Here is a 20,574-nt window from a genome sequence, read left to right on the forward strand (position 1 = left end):
ATAATTATATACCTTATCGTAATGAATAGTTTCTTGTGACAGGGTTTCAGGTAAAGTTAATGTTCTTGCAATTATCATACCTTTTTAACATATTGACTTCAAGAAAACTTGTTATTCATGCTTGTTTGTGTTTTATAACTAAATACATAATTGAATATTTATCAAGAGAACTACTGAAATGCTTGCCACACAATCTTGAAAACTTGTAATTTTTGCATGCAACGTTTACTTATATTTGAACTTTTACTCATTTTCTTTAGTCACACCAACACTGTAATAATTATATGGCGACTTTCCAGCAACCCTTGTTGAGGAATACCTAAAGTCAGTGCCTATATGTCAATGTTCTTCCAATTTACTGGTGGAGGAAGAAATCAGATGCCCCTCCATGAATTACTTCAGACATCAGCGGGCACCTAAGTAAAACCACTGAATCAGGAGGGGCATATAACCTTATGATCAATTACCAGCAAGTGACATTAAAAAACTATGTTAACTGAACTTAATTGTTACAGCAGTTCAGTGTCTATATATCATGTAAAGGGAGGACAAATCTAGGATAGCTGTGATGAAGGAAAATAGTAGAATTTATATGAATATACAGATGCATGATTTACAGAGTGACATACCCTGAATCCTTTTAACTGTCCCTGAATCTGAGTCATCTCCCCTTGCTCTTCCTGCCATAATGAATCCCATGTCCAGGTAATTGTTGCGAAATTATTACCTATATCAGTAACATCTACGTCATTCGGCCGTACTTTAGGAACTAAAATTAGACAATGGCATGTACAATACTTTTGTAAACAATGCAGTAGCATATAATATAATAATAATGCTTAGAAATAAAGTATCTTACTAAAGAAATTATAGTAAAAAATAAAACCAAGTCAAAATATATTTACATTCAGAGAAGTTACTTTATGGAGAGTAACTATAGTTTTTCCCTATATAAATGGTCTGAATTATACGACTCCCTGTCATATGTGACAAGCGACCCTAATTGTATGGTCCCAATGCATTGCTTTGTCTGATTTAAACGACTTTCACACCTTTTAAATGTCCGTTAATCAGATAAATAATACCTGTTTTAACACCCAGAGGGACAAAATAATTAAGTCCAATTATTATCCAGTAGTCAGTACTCTTAAAACAAACTCTACACAACTCTGGCTCAATTACACAGATTACATGTATACAGGTAACAAGTGACGTAGCGTCTGGAGTAGACTGCCAAATATGGTAAGCATGATGCAATCAATGTGTTATCAAATTGAAGTGTAATATACATAATGACCTGAGCAAACTGGATTAGGATTTGTGTCAGATTGTTTTTAATGTTTATGGAGTGCTAACGGAAGATCTTTTAAGGCAGCAATTTTTTTATTTCACATTTCTATGGCTGCATAAATACTACCGGAAAATGCTGATTCCAGACATTTCATTTAAAGAGAAAAAACTTTGGATATTGATATGTTTTTAAAGCCTGATGTTTATTTTAATGCATCAAAATCAAATTTATTATGTACCATAATGATTCAATATAAATCTAATACAAAAACTAAAATTAAATTTTATATGATATTCATGTGATTATGTGATTTGTTTTACAGGGATTCTTATTTTATTTACAACAAATATTTAAACTGTTAAAGTACCTATGTTTATTTGCAATTGGTTTATTATTGTTCCTTCACACAGTTATGTATATTAAGTCACAATGGTATATAGATGGTATTTAAATTTTAATTTTCTTTGAGACTGTTTTAAGAGACTCCCTGTCATATGGTCCCTTGGAAAGTCACATATGACAGTCTCGACTGTATTATGAATTTTTCTCACAGCTGTGATAGTTTTAATCAATTTTATTCATATTTTAAAGAGGCATGCCTCCAGATTCATGTTAATCTCCATGAAAATTTTGAAAATGTTTTTAAAAGTATAATATTGCAAAGTGAATAAAGAAAGAAAATGTCAAACTGCAAAAGGCCCTAAATATCCACTTAATTTACCAAAATAAGATACAGGTATTAAGGCAAGAAATATAAAATAAATATACTAACTATCTTCATATGAGTATAAGGTATACTCTGTCGGATCTTCTTTAGCATCACCTACATTATTTTTGGCCTGAAGTTTGACTAGGTACGGTGTGTAAGGTTTACTCTTTGGTATTTCTATCGTATCATTCCGCCAATTATCTATATTATATGTATCCGATCGAGTACTTCCACGTTCTTTCACCGTGAGCTGATATTTGAAACCTGGACCATTCTGCTCTAACTCGTTCATTGGCTGAAACACAATGAAATTTGAAATTGTAAGATAAATTTAACTTTGTTCCACTTATATTAAAAGTACATTTGGTAAACAAAATAATTGATATCCAAACTGTTATTTAATCTGATAAAAAGTCTAAGGAATCTTACATCATTAAACATGTTTAAACTTGTTATAAAGAAGGTATTAATTTATCTCTTCAAAGATTTGAAATGATGCTAAACATCAAAGTGCAAGTATTCTAATATAAAAGTAAACTTACAATCCACTGTATTTTGAGCATGTTTCTTGTATCTCCTATAGATCTCACATTCTGGGGATTTCTTTCTGGTTGTGCCGGGTTTGTACGACAAACTTTGGTTGTATGGAAACTAGGAGAACTTGCACCTATTTTGTTTGTTGCTATCACCCTGAATGTATAATTCCCCCACGGCTGAAGAGGTATCGTAGCAGTGTTCTGTGAATATTCCACTTTTTTTGCAGAAACCCATTGGTCACGATTGAATGAGGTGTTATACTGTACAATAAAATATTGGACTGGGGCATTGTTTTCTATACCCTTTATCCATTTAAGATCAGCCGACGAGTCTCGGCATCTTTCTGTCTCCACGCCAGATGGTGGGTCAGGCCTGTCTATAAATAATAAAATACCAAATTAATAACAATGTAAGAGCAAATATATTTTATATAAACAAGTCTTATGTTTTCATTGCATAAAAATATTTATAAAAGCATTTCAAATTTTATTTAAAGGTAAGGAGATCTGATGTTTAGTTAATTCTTTTGTGTCGGCATGGGAATATTTTCTTAATGTTGATACACTCAAATAAAAGTATATAAAGGAAAACGTAGACAAGTTAGTGACCAGAATTGTCATAATTTATATGTGAAAATAAAGTGTCTTTTTATTCCATTTAAAATCAAATAAATCTCAACAAACGGTTTCATATCAGGACACTTGATACTGGTTATTCAGTTAAAAATTGGTTAAAATCTCTTGAAAAATGAAGGAGGTGTGCATGTTATCATTGTCCAGCCGCCTGCCTTCCAATATTCACCAATCAAACAACCAGAGATTTATCTTGGAAGTCTATATCAAACATTGTAGGTCATGGAGTAACTACTAAAATTATTGCAGAAGTTAACAGACTACAGAGATCAACCAGATCTACATCTAGCACTAACCTTTAACAGTCAATATTGCATATGCCCTATCTTCATCCAAGCCATTTGTTATAATACATGTATAAACTCCAGAATCTCGCACAATTGTTCCAGAAATTGTCAATGAATTATCCTGAAAGTTTTGTGTCATTCTTTGTTCGTTAGTTGACACACGTTTATCATCCTTCTCCCAGTACACCTCCATGTGTGCAGCCTCATCAAAATCTGTAGATCCTGAACATGTAAACTTAGCGTCGTATCCTGCTATAACTTCAAGATCTAGCGGATACTGCTCAATTCTCGTCTTTCCTTAAATAAACAAATCTACAAATGAAATATGTATATACTGTAAAACAGAATAATGCTGAATGAGGTAACAAAACTGAAAACCTTTCAATAAACAAGGAGGACATTGACAATAAATTTTCAGGAGCATCCCATGTGTATACCCAGATAACAAACAAAACATTCAACCATTAAATATTAAAATTTTGTTAAATAATCAAACAATATCGTAACTATAACTCCATTCCCTTTTCTTTTTGGCAAAAAAAAGATAAAAATCTAATGTCAGCTATCTTTTGCATAAATCCTGCTTATAAATCTAAGTACAATGAATCAATTGGTTAAAACTAATCAACTTCATAAAATAATATTAAACATTTTCTAAATTTCATTATTTTCTCTTCATTCTATAAACTTCATATATTGCTGTAGGTATAGATATTAGGGGTATTTAGTTATAATTGTAAACTTACGTCTAATTTGTGTTTTACACGAGGATGACGTCACCTCACCGTAGATATTCTTTGCTCTACATCTATAGTCACCTGCATCAGCCATTACCACTTTCTGTAAAACATACAAAAATCTATATTCAACAGAAGAGATTTCAGTCATTGACACACTGTATGTTTGTTTGTTTGATTGGGTTTTACATCACACTTACGCAGTAAAGGTCATATGGCAATGTCCCAGCTTTACTGGTGGGGGATGACCTGAACAGAACCACTGACGTTCCATAAGCTAAGCTGGATAGCTTCCTCACATGAAAGATACCAAAGTCCATGTCGGGATTTGAACCCCCACACTGCATGTAATCTCTACTGATGGAACATAAATAGATCAATCTTGCTTATAATGGACCTATATTGTCAGCATAAATATTTGAACTTAGATAGTCATGACAAATCTTTTAAGTAAAAGACAATGATTAAAGGATCAGGTACATTAAAATTTAAAATTTGAAACAGCAATGTGATTTCAACTTAGAAATATCTAACCCTTCTCTGCTCAACCCATAAAATGTTTAAGCCTTTGCCAGCATATACAGCAAGGTCTACCTGCAAACCTTGCGTATGGCTCTATACTGTTGACTGATCGACTTCAAATGTTCATCTTGATATCCCCTAAATTGTTAATGGACATTTCCAAAATTGAAAGCTTGACAAGTTCAATAAGAAATTGATCAGATAATTAGATAAATAAAATTTGTATGATCATTGTAGACACAATAACTGGCATAAGAAACATTTAGAAAATACTATAATATATAATTGTTAAAGTAAAGCTACTAACTTATTTGGTATACAATAATACCGGGTTTTAGTTTCCCCCCGTTAGGCATAATTTTGAAACCGTCCCCTGAAATTTGCCTTTGGTTCTGTACCGGGTGACTGTAGGGTCATTTTTAACCTTTCCCGGGCAGTCTAGTGTAACAGATTTACTCTCAGCAACCTTGATCTGTGCAGGCGGAGGCTTGATTATAGTAGGCTTTTCAGCTGAAAATTTACATTTATATACATGTTACTAAAGCTATAAAATGTTACAAAAACATAGAGATGTTAATTAAGATATAAATTTTCAATAAATTTTACAACAATTATGTTTTCATAACAAAGATAAAAAGTGTATTGTTAATTGGTGGTTTTGTTTGTTTGTTTGTTTGATTTTACGCCTTTTCCCCCCAACAGTATTTCAGTCATATAGGCGGGTAGTTTCCTAACCATAGTTCCTGGAGAGTTACACCAGTACTAGACTAACTTCCTCTGTGCTAATCTACCAAAGCATCTCCCGGGGATCGAACCCACGCCAGAGAGGTAACTGGATTAGAAGTCATCGACTCTAACCTCTCAACAACGGAGGCGGTCAATAATTGGTGGTAACAACTCTACACTTCACATAAACAAGAGCTGTCAGAAGGACAGCGCGCTCGACTTTTTTAGTGCTTGCCTATAAAACAAAACTTTGACAGTTAAGGGCACACAAGACTTTAACTAGGAATTTCTAAGTACAAATCAAGAAACATTTTCACAGAGTTATCTTCTCTTGCTTACAGATAGGTCTCATGATGGCACATAAGAACTCCAACTTCCAAAGTAATATCTCAAATGGTTAAGTCAACAAGTGGACAAGAATGAAAATCTTAACTGAGTTTCTAAGTCAAAAAGGGCCATAATTCAAATAAAATCCTTAACAGAATTACCTTCTCCTGCCCATGTTTTGGGACCATGATGGTAAACAAGTATTCCAACTTTCAAATTAATATCTCAAACAGTTCAGTCAAAAAGTGGACTGGTACTAAAAACTTAACCAAGATTCTAAGTCGATAAAAGGCCTTAATTTTTAAAACAAATCCTTGACAGAGTTACCTTCTCTTGCGTACAGATGGGGGTAATGATGTGAAATAGCATTAAAAGTTTCAAAGCAATATCTCAAAGGATTAAGGCAATAAGTGGATTTTACCCATATTCAATGTATTTTCTAAGTCAAAAAGGGGCATAATTCTGTCAAAAACCTTGACAGAGTTATGTCCTCTTGTCTGTTGATGAAGGTCGTGATGGTAAACAAGTATGGTCAGTTTCAAAGCAATACCTCCAATGGTTTTGAAATAAAGTGAGGTGGTACAAAAAACTTAACCAAGCTCAATACACTTTCTAAGTCAAAAAAGGGCCATAATTCTGTCAAAAACCTTGACAGAGTTATGTACTCTTGTCTGTAGATGGAGGTTATGATGGTGAACAAGTATGGTAAGTTTCAAAGCCATACTTGTAATACTTCTGAAATAAAGTGGGGTGGTACGAAAAACTTAACCAAGGTGTGACGCCGACGCCGACGCCGGGGCGAGTAGGATAGCTCCCCTTTTCATAGAAAAGTCGAGCTAAAAATAAAGTACCCTTAGTTTTTGCTATAATTGTCATGTATATATAAAAGCACTATGGGATCAGTTGAAATTATTTTAAAGAAAAGTTTTCTATAATTAATAGATTGGCCAAACAATATCACTGGATGAACCATCTAAAGCATCCTAAATATTCTAGAATATTTTATTTTATTTTTTACATATATGGTGTGCTTAAAAACATAAGTTTAATCTTTTAGTAAGTAAATATGACCAAGCCTTGTTTACAATAATAAGGCAACAAAATTGAAATTTAGATTGAGCCCTTCCTTAAATACATGAAATATTCATTTTCATTTGTGATATTAACTTTATAAGCACAATAGTCATAAAGGTTGAATATAAACTTTGTGATATTAATATACCCTGTACATTGAGGTAATATATGTGTAATATCAACTTACCCAGAACATTAAGGTAGACATCAGAAAAGACATATCCGTGTTTGTTACTGGCATTACATTGGATGTTCATGTGATCTTCTAATGTTAGATTTGTCAGGGTAATATTGTTAGCATCTTTCTTATAGAATCGGTTGTTGTTGTAGATACGTGGATCTCGTACACCCAGCTCGTTCTGTCCTGTTATCATGATAGAAATATTCCACAATAACATACTCTCTCTTATCTTAAACATTATAGCCAATTATTGTCTTGTGTTTACATCACTAAGCAACTTTTATAATCTTATTTGTTAGTCAATTTGTTAGAGTCAACAACTTCAGGTAAGAAAGTTTTATAGCAATCTTTTCCTGTAAGAATTCAGTCATAGCAAGAATCCAGCATCCAACATTGATCTTTAAACGCCAGAGATTTTTTTAACTAAATGAAGTATGACATAATTGACATATTAATCAGATCAATTGTGAAACAAGTTCTTGCAGCTTATTAATCACTTTCAAGTCAACTTCCTGGAACCGACCAGTACTGGTGTAATGAGAAATCATGGTTGTGGTAGAGTAAGACTCGAACCCATGATCCATGGTTGAAAAGCACCTTAACCGCTAAGCTACCGCTCCAATTAAAGAAGAAGGCCATTATGGCCCTGAAATCGCTCACCTGTATGTAGACACTCACCATGACAAAGAACAAGTAATATTGTAAACTATAAACAAAGGCAGATATAAAATCTTAATCGTTAATATTTGTATCTGAAATAGTGCATGAGTAAAAACATTAGTTTTAATATATACATATAAAGAAAATCCATGACCCCCAGGGGCGGGGCCAATTTTGACCCCAGGGCTTTTATTTCAACAAACTTGGTAGACACTCACAAGAAAATGTTTCATACTAAATATCTAAGCTCTAGCTATTTGGTTTTTTTTAAAAGATTATTTAAGTTTCTACTATACACAAATAGGGAAAAACAATGACCCCCCTGGGACAGGGCCAATTTTGATCCCTGGGCTTTAATTTGAACAAACTTCGTAGACACCCATAAAAAGATGTTTCATGTTAAATATCTAAGATCTAGCTTTTTTGGGGTTTATAAAAAGAAGTATTTTTAAGTTTTTTCTTTTGATTGCTATGGCAAGTCGAGTTCTGCATGAAATTGATTTCTTTGAACAATATTTAAAGGTGACCACCAAATTAACATTCCTGTGAAGATTAGATGGAATTGGTATAGTAGTTTATCAGGAGATGTTGCTTTAAAGTAAAAGTTTACGAAAGGACGGATGCCGGACGAAAGTGATTAAAAAAGCTCACCTTGTCACTTTGTGACAGGCTAGCTAATAAAATAGATTACTTGCATCAATGAATTAGAATTGAATAATTAATAATAAACATACTATCTTCAAGTGGTACACCATTGATGTACCAGGCATATTCAGGTTTAGGGTCACCATCAGCTTTACATATAAATGTTGCCTTCTCATTAATACTGGCTTCAACATCGTGAGGTTCTTCCACCCAGAAAGGTGCCGCTGAAATAACATTACTAATATGAGCTCTTTCATTCTTTTTATCCTCTATTTAACAACTTTTCTTTATGCAATCATTGTAAATAACAACTAAAAAACTTTTTTTCTTTTCCAAAAAGCATTAGCTTCAATCAGTTCAATGTTTACAAGAAGACTGAAGCTGTCTTCACTCAACTAGAAAGTTAACTGTTAATTGCCCTTTGTACAAGAGCCACTGGCAAAGTTATAGTATACCAAACTTTATCCTCTGATAAAATACTTTACTGAAATATGGATGGACGGCCATAAAATTTAAAGCATTAGTAGGCTGTCTATCTAGAGTAGAATGAAAAGCTACAGTAGCCTCCTTATAATCAAATTAAAACCCATAACAGTCATAGTAATTTGAAGTCAACGTCCTCATTTTATTCTGCATAGACCTAGGATGTTAAATCAATAAAACAGTAGTCACTGATTTATCTTTTACAAATTTAATTAAGACAAAAAGAAACTTACCTTCTATTCTTACATCAAAGGCTTTAGTTGCCCTTTGTGTTGACTCGCTGTTTAGACCCATACATTCATACTGGCCAGCATCTGACTCACGTACATCAGTGATGTGTAACTCTTGTCCAAAACTCTTAAACTTTGCTCTATCTGGAAATGTTCCCTCAAGTTTCTCCCAATATACTACCGGAGTGGGACTATAAAAGATTGAAAATTATCATTATCTTTTCCTGTAATTCTGAAATGCCATTACCCCATCTCTATAATTATATGGTTATGATAAAACATAAAAAATCTCTTAATATAGTAAAAATATAAATATGCCTATGGAAAAAGTTGATCTTGTGGGTATATGAAAACCTGTACAGTTTGTTGTATTAAACAAATTAATATACAGTTTATAGTGTTAGTATTTGACACAAGTTAATAATTTAAACGTCTAAATCTCTAAAACCTCAATCACTTACAGTAGGGTAACAATATAAATCACTATGAATTTAATATAATACATACTTTCCAGCAAAAATACATTTGAGTCTGAGAGTTCCACCTTTAACAAAGAACTGGTCACTAGGTGATGTCCACAATTCTTTAGCAGGCTGCTTCTGTTCTGTAGCTGAAATTTGAACAAATCTATGTGGATAGTGACTTAACCTTTAATTGTACTAAAATTGAACCTGGTAAGCCTTGGTATTTTAAGCATGAAATCCCCTAACCTTTGAATTGTCCGTCACAAATTCAAAGCTGGACACAAATTAATTACATAAATTCATCAGGTCAAGGATTAAAGTGTTTAACATCAGTAAATAAATAGTTTTGTTTAATATTTTTCCACTTTGTCTTTTTACTTTTTATATATAATCACATATTCACAATTTATGTGGGTGTATGAAAAATGACATCTGATGAGGGGGCGTTGAATAGTTTTCGCAGTCTTGCGAACAGTTTCGGCGTGCTACAAAGATCATAGTATGTTCTTTCAGTCTGTTTCAGTCCATAATTCATATCTAAAAACATTGTATATAACAAATTAAAGCCAGTATACTAAAACAGTTGAATAATCTTTTTATAGAAAAATATCTATATATTATAGTAACATACATCCCAATACTGTGACAACATGTTCTGGACCAATGGCATTGTCTCTCATGAAGTAGTTGATGGCCATACAAGAGTAAGCTCTACCCCCGACCATATCAGATCTCAACACATTTGTAAATCGGAGCTTGCCTGAAAAATAAAGTGTGGTTGTATATAGAATAATTGTCCTGAAAATGCTGGCTGCAACAAGACTGGCATGTCACGCGTATTGAACCAGGTCAAATAACAAAGCCAAGCAGTCTGATTCCTATGTTCAGTTGTATGTTGCCTCTCAATATTTTTACAATAAACATTCAAAAATAAAACAACACATACAAATATGTATATGAATTTTAACCTTGAAATTTCTGTCTTATAAGTTAAATTTTCATTCACTTCATTACATCCCACATCACTCCATTACAACTTAAACCCACTCCATTACACCTGACATCACTCAATTGCATCCCACATCCCTCCATTACACCCCACATCAATCCCCACATCACTACATTACACCCCACATAACTCCACTACACAAAAAATCACTTCATTATGCCTAAACTACACCCCACATCACAATCTTCTACATCCTACATCACTCTACTACACCCCACATCACAATCTTCTACATCCTACATCACTCTACTACACCCCACATCACTTTAATACACCCCACATCACTCTACTACACCCCACATCACTTTAATACACCCCACATCACAATTTACTACACCCCACATCACAATTTTCTACATCCTACATCACTCTACTACACCCCACATCACAATTAACTACACCCCACATAACAATCTTCTACATCCTACATCACTCTACTACACCCCACATCACAATCTTCTACATCCTACATCACTCTACTACACCCCACATCACTTTACTACACCCCACATCACTCTACTACACCCCACATCACAATCTTCTACATCCTACATCACTCTACTACACCCCACATCACAATCTTCTACATCCTACATCACTCTACTACACCCCACATCACTCTACTACACCCCACATAACAATCTTCTACATCCTATATCACTCTACTACACCCACATCACTTTACTACACCCCACATCACTTTACTACACCCACATCACAATCTTCTACATCCTACATCACTCTACTACACCCCACATCACTTTACTACACCCCACATCACTCTACTACAACCCACATAACTCTACTACACCCCACATCACAATCTTCTACACCTTACATCACTCTACTACACCCCACATCACTTTACTACACCCCACATCACTTTTACTACAACCCACATAACTCTACTACACCCCACATCACAATCTTCTACATCCTATATTCACTCTACTACACCCCACATCACAATTTTCTACATCCTACATCACTCTACTACACCCCACATCACAATCTTCTACATCCTATATCACTCTACTACACCCACATCACTTTACTACACCCCACATCACTCTACTACAACCCACATAACTCTACTACACCCCACATCACAATCTTCTACACCTTACATCACTCTACTACACCCCACATCACTTTACTACACCCCACATCACTTTACTACAACCCACATAACTCTACTACACCCCACATCACAATCTTCTACACCTTACATCACTCTACTACACCCCACATCACAATCTTCTACATCCTACATCACTCTACTACACCCACATCACTCTACTACACCCCACATCACAATCTTCTACATCCTACATCACTCTACTACACCCCACATCACAATCTTCTACATCCTACATCACTCTACAACACCTCACATCACAATCTTCTACACCCCACATAACTCTACTACACCCCATATCACAATCTTCTACATCCTACATCACTCTACTACACCCCACATCACAATCTTCTACATCCTAATATCACTCTACTACACCCACATCACTTTACTACACCCCACATCACAATCTTCTACACCCCACATCACTTTACTACACCCACATCCACTCTTACTACACCCCAAATTACTCTACTACACCCCACATCACGATCTTCTACATCCTACATCACTCTACTACACCCCACATCACTTTACTACACCCCACATCACTTTACTACAACCCCACATAACTCTACTACACCCCACATCACAATTTTCTACATCCTACATCACTCTACTACACCCCACATCACTTTAATACACCCCACATCACAATCTTCTACATCCTATATCACTCTACTACACCCACATCACTTTACTACACCCCACATCACTCTACTACAACCCACATAACTCTACTACACCCCACATCACAATCTTCTACATCCTTACATCACTCTACTACACCCCACATCACTTTACTACACCCCACATCACTTTACTACAACCCACATAACTCTACTACACCCCACATCACAATCTTCTACACCTTACATCACTCTACTACACCCCACATCACAATCTTCTACATCCTACATCACTCTACTACACCCCACATCACAATCTTCTACATCCTACATCACTCTACTACACCCCACATCACAATCTTCTACATCCTACATCACTCTACAACACCTCACATCACAATCTTCTACACCCCACATAACTCTACTACACCCATATCACAATCTTCTACATCCTACATCACTCTACTACACCCCACATCACAATCTTCTACATCCTACATCACTCTACAACACCTCACATCACAATCTTCTACACCCCACATAACTCTACTACACCCCATATCACAATCTTCTACATCCTACATCACTCTACTACACCCCACATAACAATCTTCTACATCCTATATCACTCTACTACACCCACATCACTTTACTACACCCCACATCACTCTACTACACCTCACATCACTTTACTACACCCCACATCACAATCTTCTACACCCCACATCACTTTACTACACCCACATCACTTTACTACACCCCAAATTACTCTACTACACCCCACATCACGATCTTCTACATCCTACATCACTCTACTACACCCCACATCACTTTACTACACCCCACATCACTTTACTACAACCCACATAACTCTACTACACCCCACATCACAATCTTCTACACCTTACATCACTCTACTACACCCCACATCACTTTACTACACCCCACATCACTTTACTACAACCCACATAACTCTACTACACCCCACATCACAATCTTCTACACCTTACATCACTCTACTACACCCCACATCACAATCTTCTACATCCTACATCACTCTACTACAACCCACATAACTTTACTACACCCCACATCACAATCTTCTACACCCCACATCACTTTACTACACCCACATCACTTTACTACACCCCAAATTACTCTACTACACCCCACATCACGATCTTCTACATCCTACATCACTCTACAACACCCCACATCACTCTACTACATCCTATATCACTCTACTACACCACATCACTTTACTACACCCCACATCACTTTACTACACCCACATCACTTTACTACACCCCAAATTACTCTACTACACCCCACATCACGATCTTCTACATCCTACATCACTCTACTACACCCCACATCACAATCTTCTACATCCTACATCACTCTACTACACCCCACATCACTTTACTACACCCCACATCACTTTACTACAACCCACATAACTCTACTACACCCCACATCACAATCTTCTACACCTTACATCACTCTACTACACCCCACATCACAATCTTCTACATCCTACATCACTCTACTTCACCCACATCACAATTTACTACACCCCACATCACATCTTCTACATCCTACATCACTTTACTACACCCCACATCACAATTTTCTACATCCTACATCACTCTACTTCACCCCACATCACAATTTACTACACCCCACATTACCCTACTTCACCCCACATCACAATCTTCTACACCCCACATCACTCTACTACACCCCACATCACAATTTTCTACACCCCACATCACTCTACTACACCCCACATCACAATCTTCTACATCCTACATCACTCTACTACACCCCACATCACTTTACTACACCCCACATCACTCTACTACACCCCACATCACTTTACTGTTCTACCACTACACCACATTACTAGACTTTAGACTTCAATATACTCCACTCCACTATGTATGTACCAGTCAAAAACACCCCATTAGAGTCAACATCACTTGTTTTGCTTTATTTACCCCCCCCCCCCTTCACCTTACATTAAATCACTCCACTTGAATCTACTCACTTAGGTCACACATAAACATTCATTTGTAATCTATTATCCCATTTTGCAGCAGACTTACCTTCAATATCCATGCTAACTCTTTTATCAAAGTTGATAGCTTGCCATCTACCATCTGGTTCTTTTATCACCCAATAAACATCTGCAGGTGGATAACTCTGGGGTGGGGTACATGGTAAAGTTAGATCCTTCCCAGCATAAACTGTATGTGTCTGAAAAAATAAATTAAAATGAGTTGTACTTACTATACAATACTGACATTTAATTAAGGGAAATTCTGTAGCATAATCAAAATATGGAAATAGCTGTGTCCCTTTGCCAAACTATTTTATTATGTTTACATAAAATTTAATGGAAAGAATGGCATAAAGTACATGTAAGAAGCTGAAAGTGTACATATACATATTGCCTTCTGTCTCATTTGGGTATTCCAGTAAAATATGAAAAAAACATATTTTAAGTAAAACTTAGTATTAATCAGATGACAGCAAAAAATGAACTGAAAGCCTTATTTAACCATTGCTTAAGCAATTAATAACAGCAACTGCCATGGACCTACTATTTCTTTGAAAGCTATGCTTCTAAGTGATATATATCTAAAGTGAAGGACAACTGCTTTTTTCCAGTGAAATAAAATTTGAAGTTTGTACATAATTCTTCAAACTTCATACACATACCTGTCTTGGTTCATATGCAAATTTTTTAAGTTTAGCTTCTCTCAGGTTGATCTTCACTGAAGCAGATATTCCATACCCATTGTCAGCAAAACACTGGAAGATACCTTCATCTTTATCTTCTGGCTTGTTAAACACGATTGTACCTTGATTTGGTAGTTGGACTACACGGTCATCTTGACCGCTGGGATTATATGCCTCTCCGTTACGTCTCCATATATACCTGCAGGTGTCAATATAATAATATTCATTATAGTTATTCTCCCAGAGATATCATTTTTGGAATAAAAAAACAACTTTATGTGATGGTCGTTTTTGGCAAACTTTCTGACTGTATTGGTATGCGAAATACTATAGCAACTTATAATCCGCTATCAAATATTATTTCAAGTACATTTATAATCGTATTAAAATTCCAGAAAAAAAAACAACGTTTTGTGAATTAATCTTAGTATTTAAAAAAGAACTGTTCAGGTAGAAATTAAACTTATATGGACATAAAAGAACCAGTGTTTTTTTTCACTTAATTGGGAAGAAGCCTGGGAAAAATTATCACTAAAATTGCTAATTTTGGAAGTAAAAAAGCAGTTTTAAGTTCAGATTTTTGGGAAAACTGCATGAGAGTATCAGAGTCTGTTATATAACCAGGGAAAATCACTGAGAACAAATTAGCCAGCTTGTAGAAATAATTTTGACTTACTTTGGTTTTGGTATACCATCAGCTATACACAATATCTCAACTGATTCTCCAGGTTTATAATATATATCACGGTCTGTTGGCTGCACATATATATTTGGTGGGCGATTAACTAAAACAACAGTATTTAGAAGTTTATATATAATTACACTTAACAAAATAAATATATTTACTATGCCAAAGTATATTTTCTTTACATAGTTCTTAGACCTTGATGACAAATGATGATTATTACTGTACAGAGGACCTTTATAAACTTATATAATTAATACACAATAATTTTCTGCATACAATGTATTTTATGAAGGGAAAAAAAACACATGAAAACAAGTAAGGAAATGAAATAATATTATATCAATTAATAATTCTAGATCTATATCTCAGCATCATCAATATTTGTTATCCATATAACATTATTATATGATTTGGACTGAATCAATCATTATACAATGTCATCTTTAATTTCAGTTAACTTTAGATATGAAAACAGGAAATAAGTCAAGAAGAAACACTACCTGCAAAAACTGTTGACAGGAACAGCAGATATATTGTGGTTTGTAGTAACATCTTTGCTGTCTATGAGAAAGAAAGTAAAAGAGGTTATGTAATAAGTTTTTATAAGATTTTTGAGTAATTCTCACTTTTTGATAAATATCCCAGTTTTTTCCTATCCAGCAATTTTCCCCCTGAATTGTGAATGGGTCGGGTACCATAAAAATTGTGGAAAAAAAGTGTGTTTCTTTACAAATTGTGAATTTTTTAATTAAGATTGTTAATATCTTATTAAGCAGTAAGAACATATAATTTTTTAACATAATATTTACTGTTACGAGACATTTTGAATGATGTTTACAGAAATTATCAGACGTTTGTTTCAGTATTGATTTGTCCCTAGAAGTTTTGTATTTAAACAGTACAAAAGTTTCAAGGGCGAATGCACCGGAAATCATGGTTGGCTAAACGCATTTTAAGATAAACAACAGCACAACAGGCAAAATTTTAGCATCATTATGAGAAGAGAGGAAATAATACGCTATTCAAGGCTTAAGTAGTCTTAATTAATCAGAATTGTGAAATTTCACCAGAAATTGTGAACGGCTCCGTCGGACCCAGTCTGAAAATTGTGAAGGTCCGTTTGTGATTGTGAATGGGTCCGTTATTCGGTACCACTTACATCCCAGCAAACACCCGACGTTGACCCAACGTTGGATCAACGTTGAATTTTGGTCGCGACGTCGGTGACCTTCTTACAACGTCAAATCGACGTTGAATCCCCGACGTCTAACAGACGTTTCATTTTGACGTCGCCTCGACGTCGGGTTTTGGTCGGTAATCTGACAATAGGTGAATTTAATTTATGAAACCAATATATAGAGGATATTGAATAAGTGTAAGTTCAATACTGAATTTATTGCACGAGTTGAATAAAATTATATTATGCGAGCCTCTGGCGAGCATAATATTAATTTATTCAACGAGTACAATAAATTCAGTAATGAACTTACACGAATTTAATATTCTATTTATCACATACCCAAAATAGAGACCGTTTAAGGTGAAATAAGAGTCATTTTTTCATTGACGCTCCTATAGTATAACGCTAACATTTAGCGCGTCTTTACACTATGTTAGCATAACGCTAATGACGTCACGTCAAAATATATGCACGGCCGTGCCATACCATATTTACGGAGTCGCAAAATCGGCACGGGTGTGTGATAAATATATAAATGAAAGCATAAACAGCGAGAATTTTAAGTTTAAATTTAGAAAGGGAACATTATGTATTCATTTTCTCCATCAAAACAACAGTATCACGTGGGTGGCTAACGTACGATATTCGATAGGTGGCGCTCTGTAAACGGATAGTCGCAGATCAGTATGAAATATATTTGCTCTATTTTCGTTTAAATAATATCTTATCTCTTCGAATTAGTCTAAGAAGTGTTTATATAATTTACAAAGAAGCTGTTATCATTTTTGAGGGCTTCATTTTATAGTGGTAAATAATTTAGTAAATTCGAATTTGCGACTTATCGGATTTGAAATTCAATTGTATTGGCGGACAAAAAAACGACGGGTTGACAGACAAAGTTGTATATTCCAAACAAAAGAAAAAGGTAGGCAAACATTATATATTGTTTTTCAATGCTAATTTACCGCATGTTTGTTTGGATTCGATGGTTATTTGATCATTGAAATGTTTGACTGGTAAAACTTAATGTAACGTGATTTCGCGAGATAAATATTTTTGTTTCCACGTAAGTACACTTTATCATTTGCTATAGAACAGTCTGTATAATCGGATCATTTTGCCCACACTATATCGCCATGCCAAATAAATGCACAATCAATGGTAGGAAATATCCTAGCAATTGAAATCAATAAAAAGTTAAATGCAGTACGTAAGACTCTTATTATTCAAATGCTGGTAAATTAAATTTCGTCTTATACTTCTTATCAACATGAATTTCCCTTATATGAGGGACCAGTCATTTACACATGTATCGGATGCAGTTTGATTTTGATATCTGTGTAGTTGTTAAACTACTCGTTGTTAATTGAAGTACTTTACCCATACTGTTAGCATACCATGTGTTTCTTATATTATGATAATGATTCATGGCATTTGATACATGTAAATAATACGACTTTGGTAAGATATATCTGAAAGCACATTGTATTTGACTAGCTATCTTTTTATTAATGTAATCAAACAACATATTATCAATCAGAAAACACATTATCATAGTTATAAATCAATAAAAGTAATAGTTTGTTAATTAGCCTGCTTATCAACAAGTTGTATGCTCGTATCATAAAACGTTATACACTAAGCCAGTCTCTCCTATATACACTTAGCAGACCAGATCATGCTGGGCAGAGATGATATCTATAAAAATGACAGTAACATGTTAATTTCTTTGATGTTGTATGAGCATTTGTACAAAGTACATTGAATATAAAAAATAACAATATCAATTTTTGCGGGAGTAGAATTAATTTCATTTTGGTATTTGTTATATCAGTTTTTCATGCGCTTATGAGTTACTGTAACTAAGATTAATAGTAATTGGATTTTGCCTATTTTATTAGACAAACATCCTTCCCACACATGGTTAAATTCTAAAACGATTATATTTCGTCTTTCAGATTGTGAAAATTATGATAATTCAACATGTGTCAAAAGTTCAGGAGGAAGATGAAAATATTTAGAGGAAAAGAAAAATGAAAACCTACCAAGATTTTGTGACAGGTATATTTCAAAATATTATAGAAAATACAGTGATCTTATTACCCTTTATTTTATAATGAAATTCACGAAGCCATTTTTATCAAAATTAATAGATATATACAGCAGGTACACGAAACTACATGGTTTAAACTAAATTAAAAATAGTAAGTATCTTTTTAAGTAGTTGGAAAGTTTTGTTAGAATTTCGTTAAATTATAATATGTAAAAGTGATTTATTTCTTGCACTTGTAACTGATTATTTTATTTTTTTTTAATTTCAGAAAGTGTGATGAGATCTCAGGTTGGAGACGGTAATGATACGCTTAAAGTATGCCCCAGATCGACATAGTGTAGGAGAACGAAAGAAGCTAGAATACTAATGAAGATACATGAACATTGCTATTTATAGTTATAACAAAATATTCAGAATATTGTTCCATTTAACATTCAGAACTAGATTCAGTTATAAAATACAAAGACAAATATACAATCAGTGAGTTGGATAGATGATTGAAAAATCCCTAACTCGAGTGATCAGTTCAGTGGTGATATAAGAATAAACACATGCATGGATGTTTGCTATATAAAATGTCAGTGTTAATATTCCAGAAGGATTTTGTTTATCTTATTTCTAAAACATGCTTAATTAATACATGAAGCGTTATTAAAGTACATACCGTCAAGTTTAATAGTTTCAAAAAATATTATGTAAATCTTGCATTTGTTATAGTACCACATTTCTTGCTTTGTAACTTGTTGATTCCGAGTATAAAATAAATTGCTAAAATCATAAGAATGCTTATTTATTAACCCTATAAAGAGCTTCCAAAATGAAAAAAAAAATCATATTCCAAAAGTTTTGAATGAGGTTAAATCATGGTCAGAAAATTTTGCCAGATAAGGTTGGCATATGGTCAGATAATGGTCAGAAAAGGTTGGATTATGGTCAGAAAAAGGTTGGATTATGTCCAAATAATGGTCAGAAAAGGTTGGATTATGGTCAGATAATGGTCAGAAAAGGTTGGATTATGGTCAGATAATGGTCAGAAAAGGTTGGATTATGGTCAGAAAAGGTTGGATAAAGGTCATTTTATGACGTTGTATAGACGTCAGTTTCTGACGTCTAAAAAACTTTCAAATCCAACCTTCTGCCAACGTTTACCCAACGTCAGGGTCAAACGTCAATGGGTCATTCTATTTTATTTTTACAAATTCTCAAATATTTTTTTTTTCACTGCAATTTAACGACACTTCTTTAAAAAAATGACCAGTAAGTTGTGTTAGTATTCCTCTGCAGGACTGAAGTGGTAGCAGCGATAAATATTGCAAGTATTTTTTCCATTTAGGTTTCACCAGATGTGTCCTGTCTACAAAATTTCATTTCCATAACCAAATTTATTTTACGTTTTATGAGTAAATGATGTGATGTGTTGACACCTTATTATGGCATATACAAGAATGAAGATAATTAACAGCAAACATTAAAAATAGAAATTTCCGTTTTTAATAACGATTTGAGCCCACTGGGAAATCTACATTTACTGTAATTCAAATACAGCCTTGGGGTGTAACATTCCACTTGCCCATACAAGGAATCCCATAACAAAGTACAATCGTACAATGGCCGGATAGTCTAAAGA

General features: G+C 34.2%; 1 protein-coding gene across 1 annotated transcript in view; it reads right to left on the minus strand.

Annotated features, from left to right (window-relative positions):
• The window catches only part of LOC132748339 (neuroglian-like), a 50,945-nt gene that overhangs the window by 17,320 nt on the left and 13,051 nt on the right, over nt 1–20,574 (minus strand). The window contains exons 2-16 of the mRNA XM_060737922.1: nt 16,215–16,275; nt 15,703–15,811; nt 15,006–15,225; nt 14,390–14,540; nt 10,137–10,265; nt 9,549–9,651; nt 9,045–9,232; nt 8,418–8,552; nt 7,030–7,206; nt 5,083–5,225; nt 4,203–4,380; nt 3,466–3,753; nt 2,543–2,913; nt 2,064–2,295; nt 630–769 (exon numbers count right to left, since the gene is read on the minus strand). Of these exons, the coding sequence (XP_060593905.1) occupies nt 630–769; nt 2,064–2,295; nt 2,543–2,913; nt 3,466–3,753; nt 4,203–4,380; nt 5,083–5,225; nt 7,030–7,206; nt 8,418–8,552; nt 9,045–9,232; nt 9,549–9,651; nt 10,137–10,265; nt 14,390–14,540; nt 15,006–15,225; nt 15,703–15,811; nt 16,215–16,266 (2,616 nt within the window). The 5' untranslated portion in view covers nt 16,267–16,275. The remainder of the gene's footprint in view (nt 1–629; nt 770–2,063; nt 2,296–2,542; nt 2,914–3,465; nt 3,754–4,202; nt 4,381–5,082; nt 5,226–7,029; nt 7,207–8,417; nt 8,553–9,044; nt 9,233–9,548; nt 9,652–10,136; nt 10,266–14,389; nt 14,541–15,005; nt 15,226–15,702; nt 15,812–16,214; nt 16,276–20,574) is intronic.

The sequence above is a fragment of the Ruditapes philippinarum genome, unplaced genomic scaffold (assembly GCF_026571515.1).
Source record: "Ruditapes philippinarum isolate M1 unplaced genomic scaffold, ASM2657151v2 ctg475_1_1_1_1, whole genome shotgun sequence".
Classification (NCBI taxonomy): domain Eukaryota; kingdom Metazoa; phylum Mollusca; class Bivalvia; order Venerida; family Veneridae; genus Ruditapes; species Ruditapes philippinarum.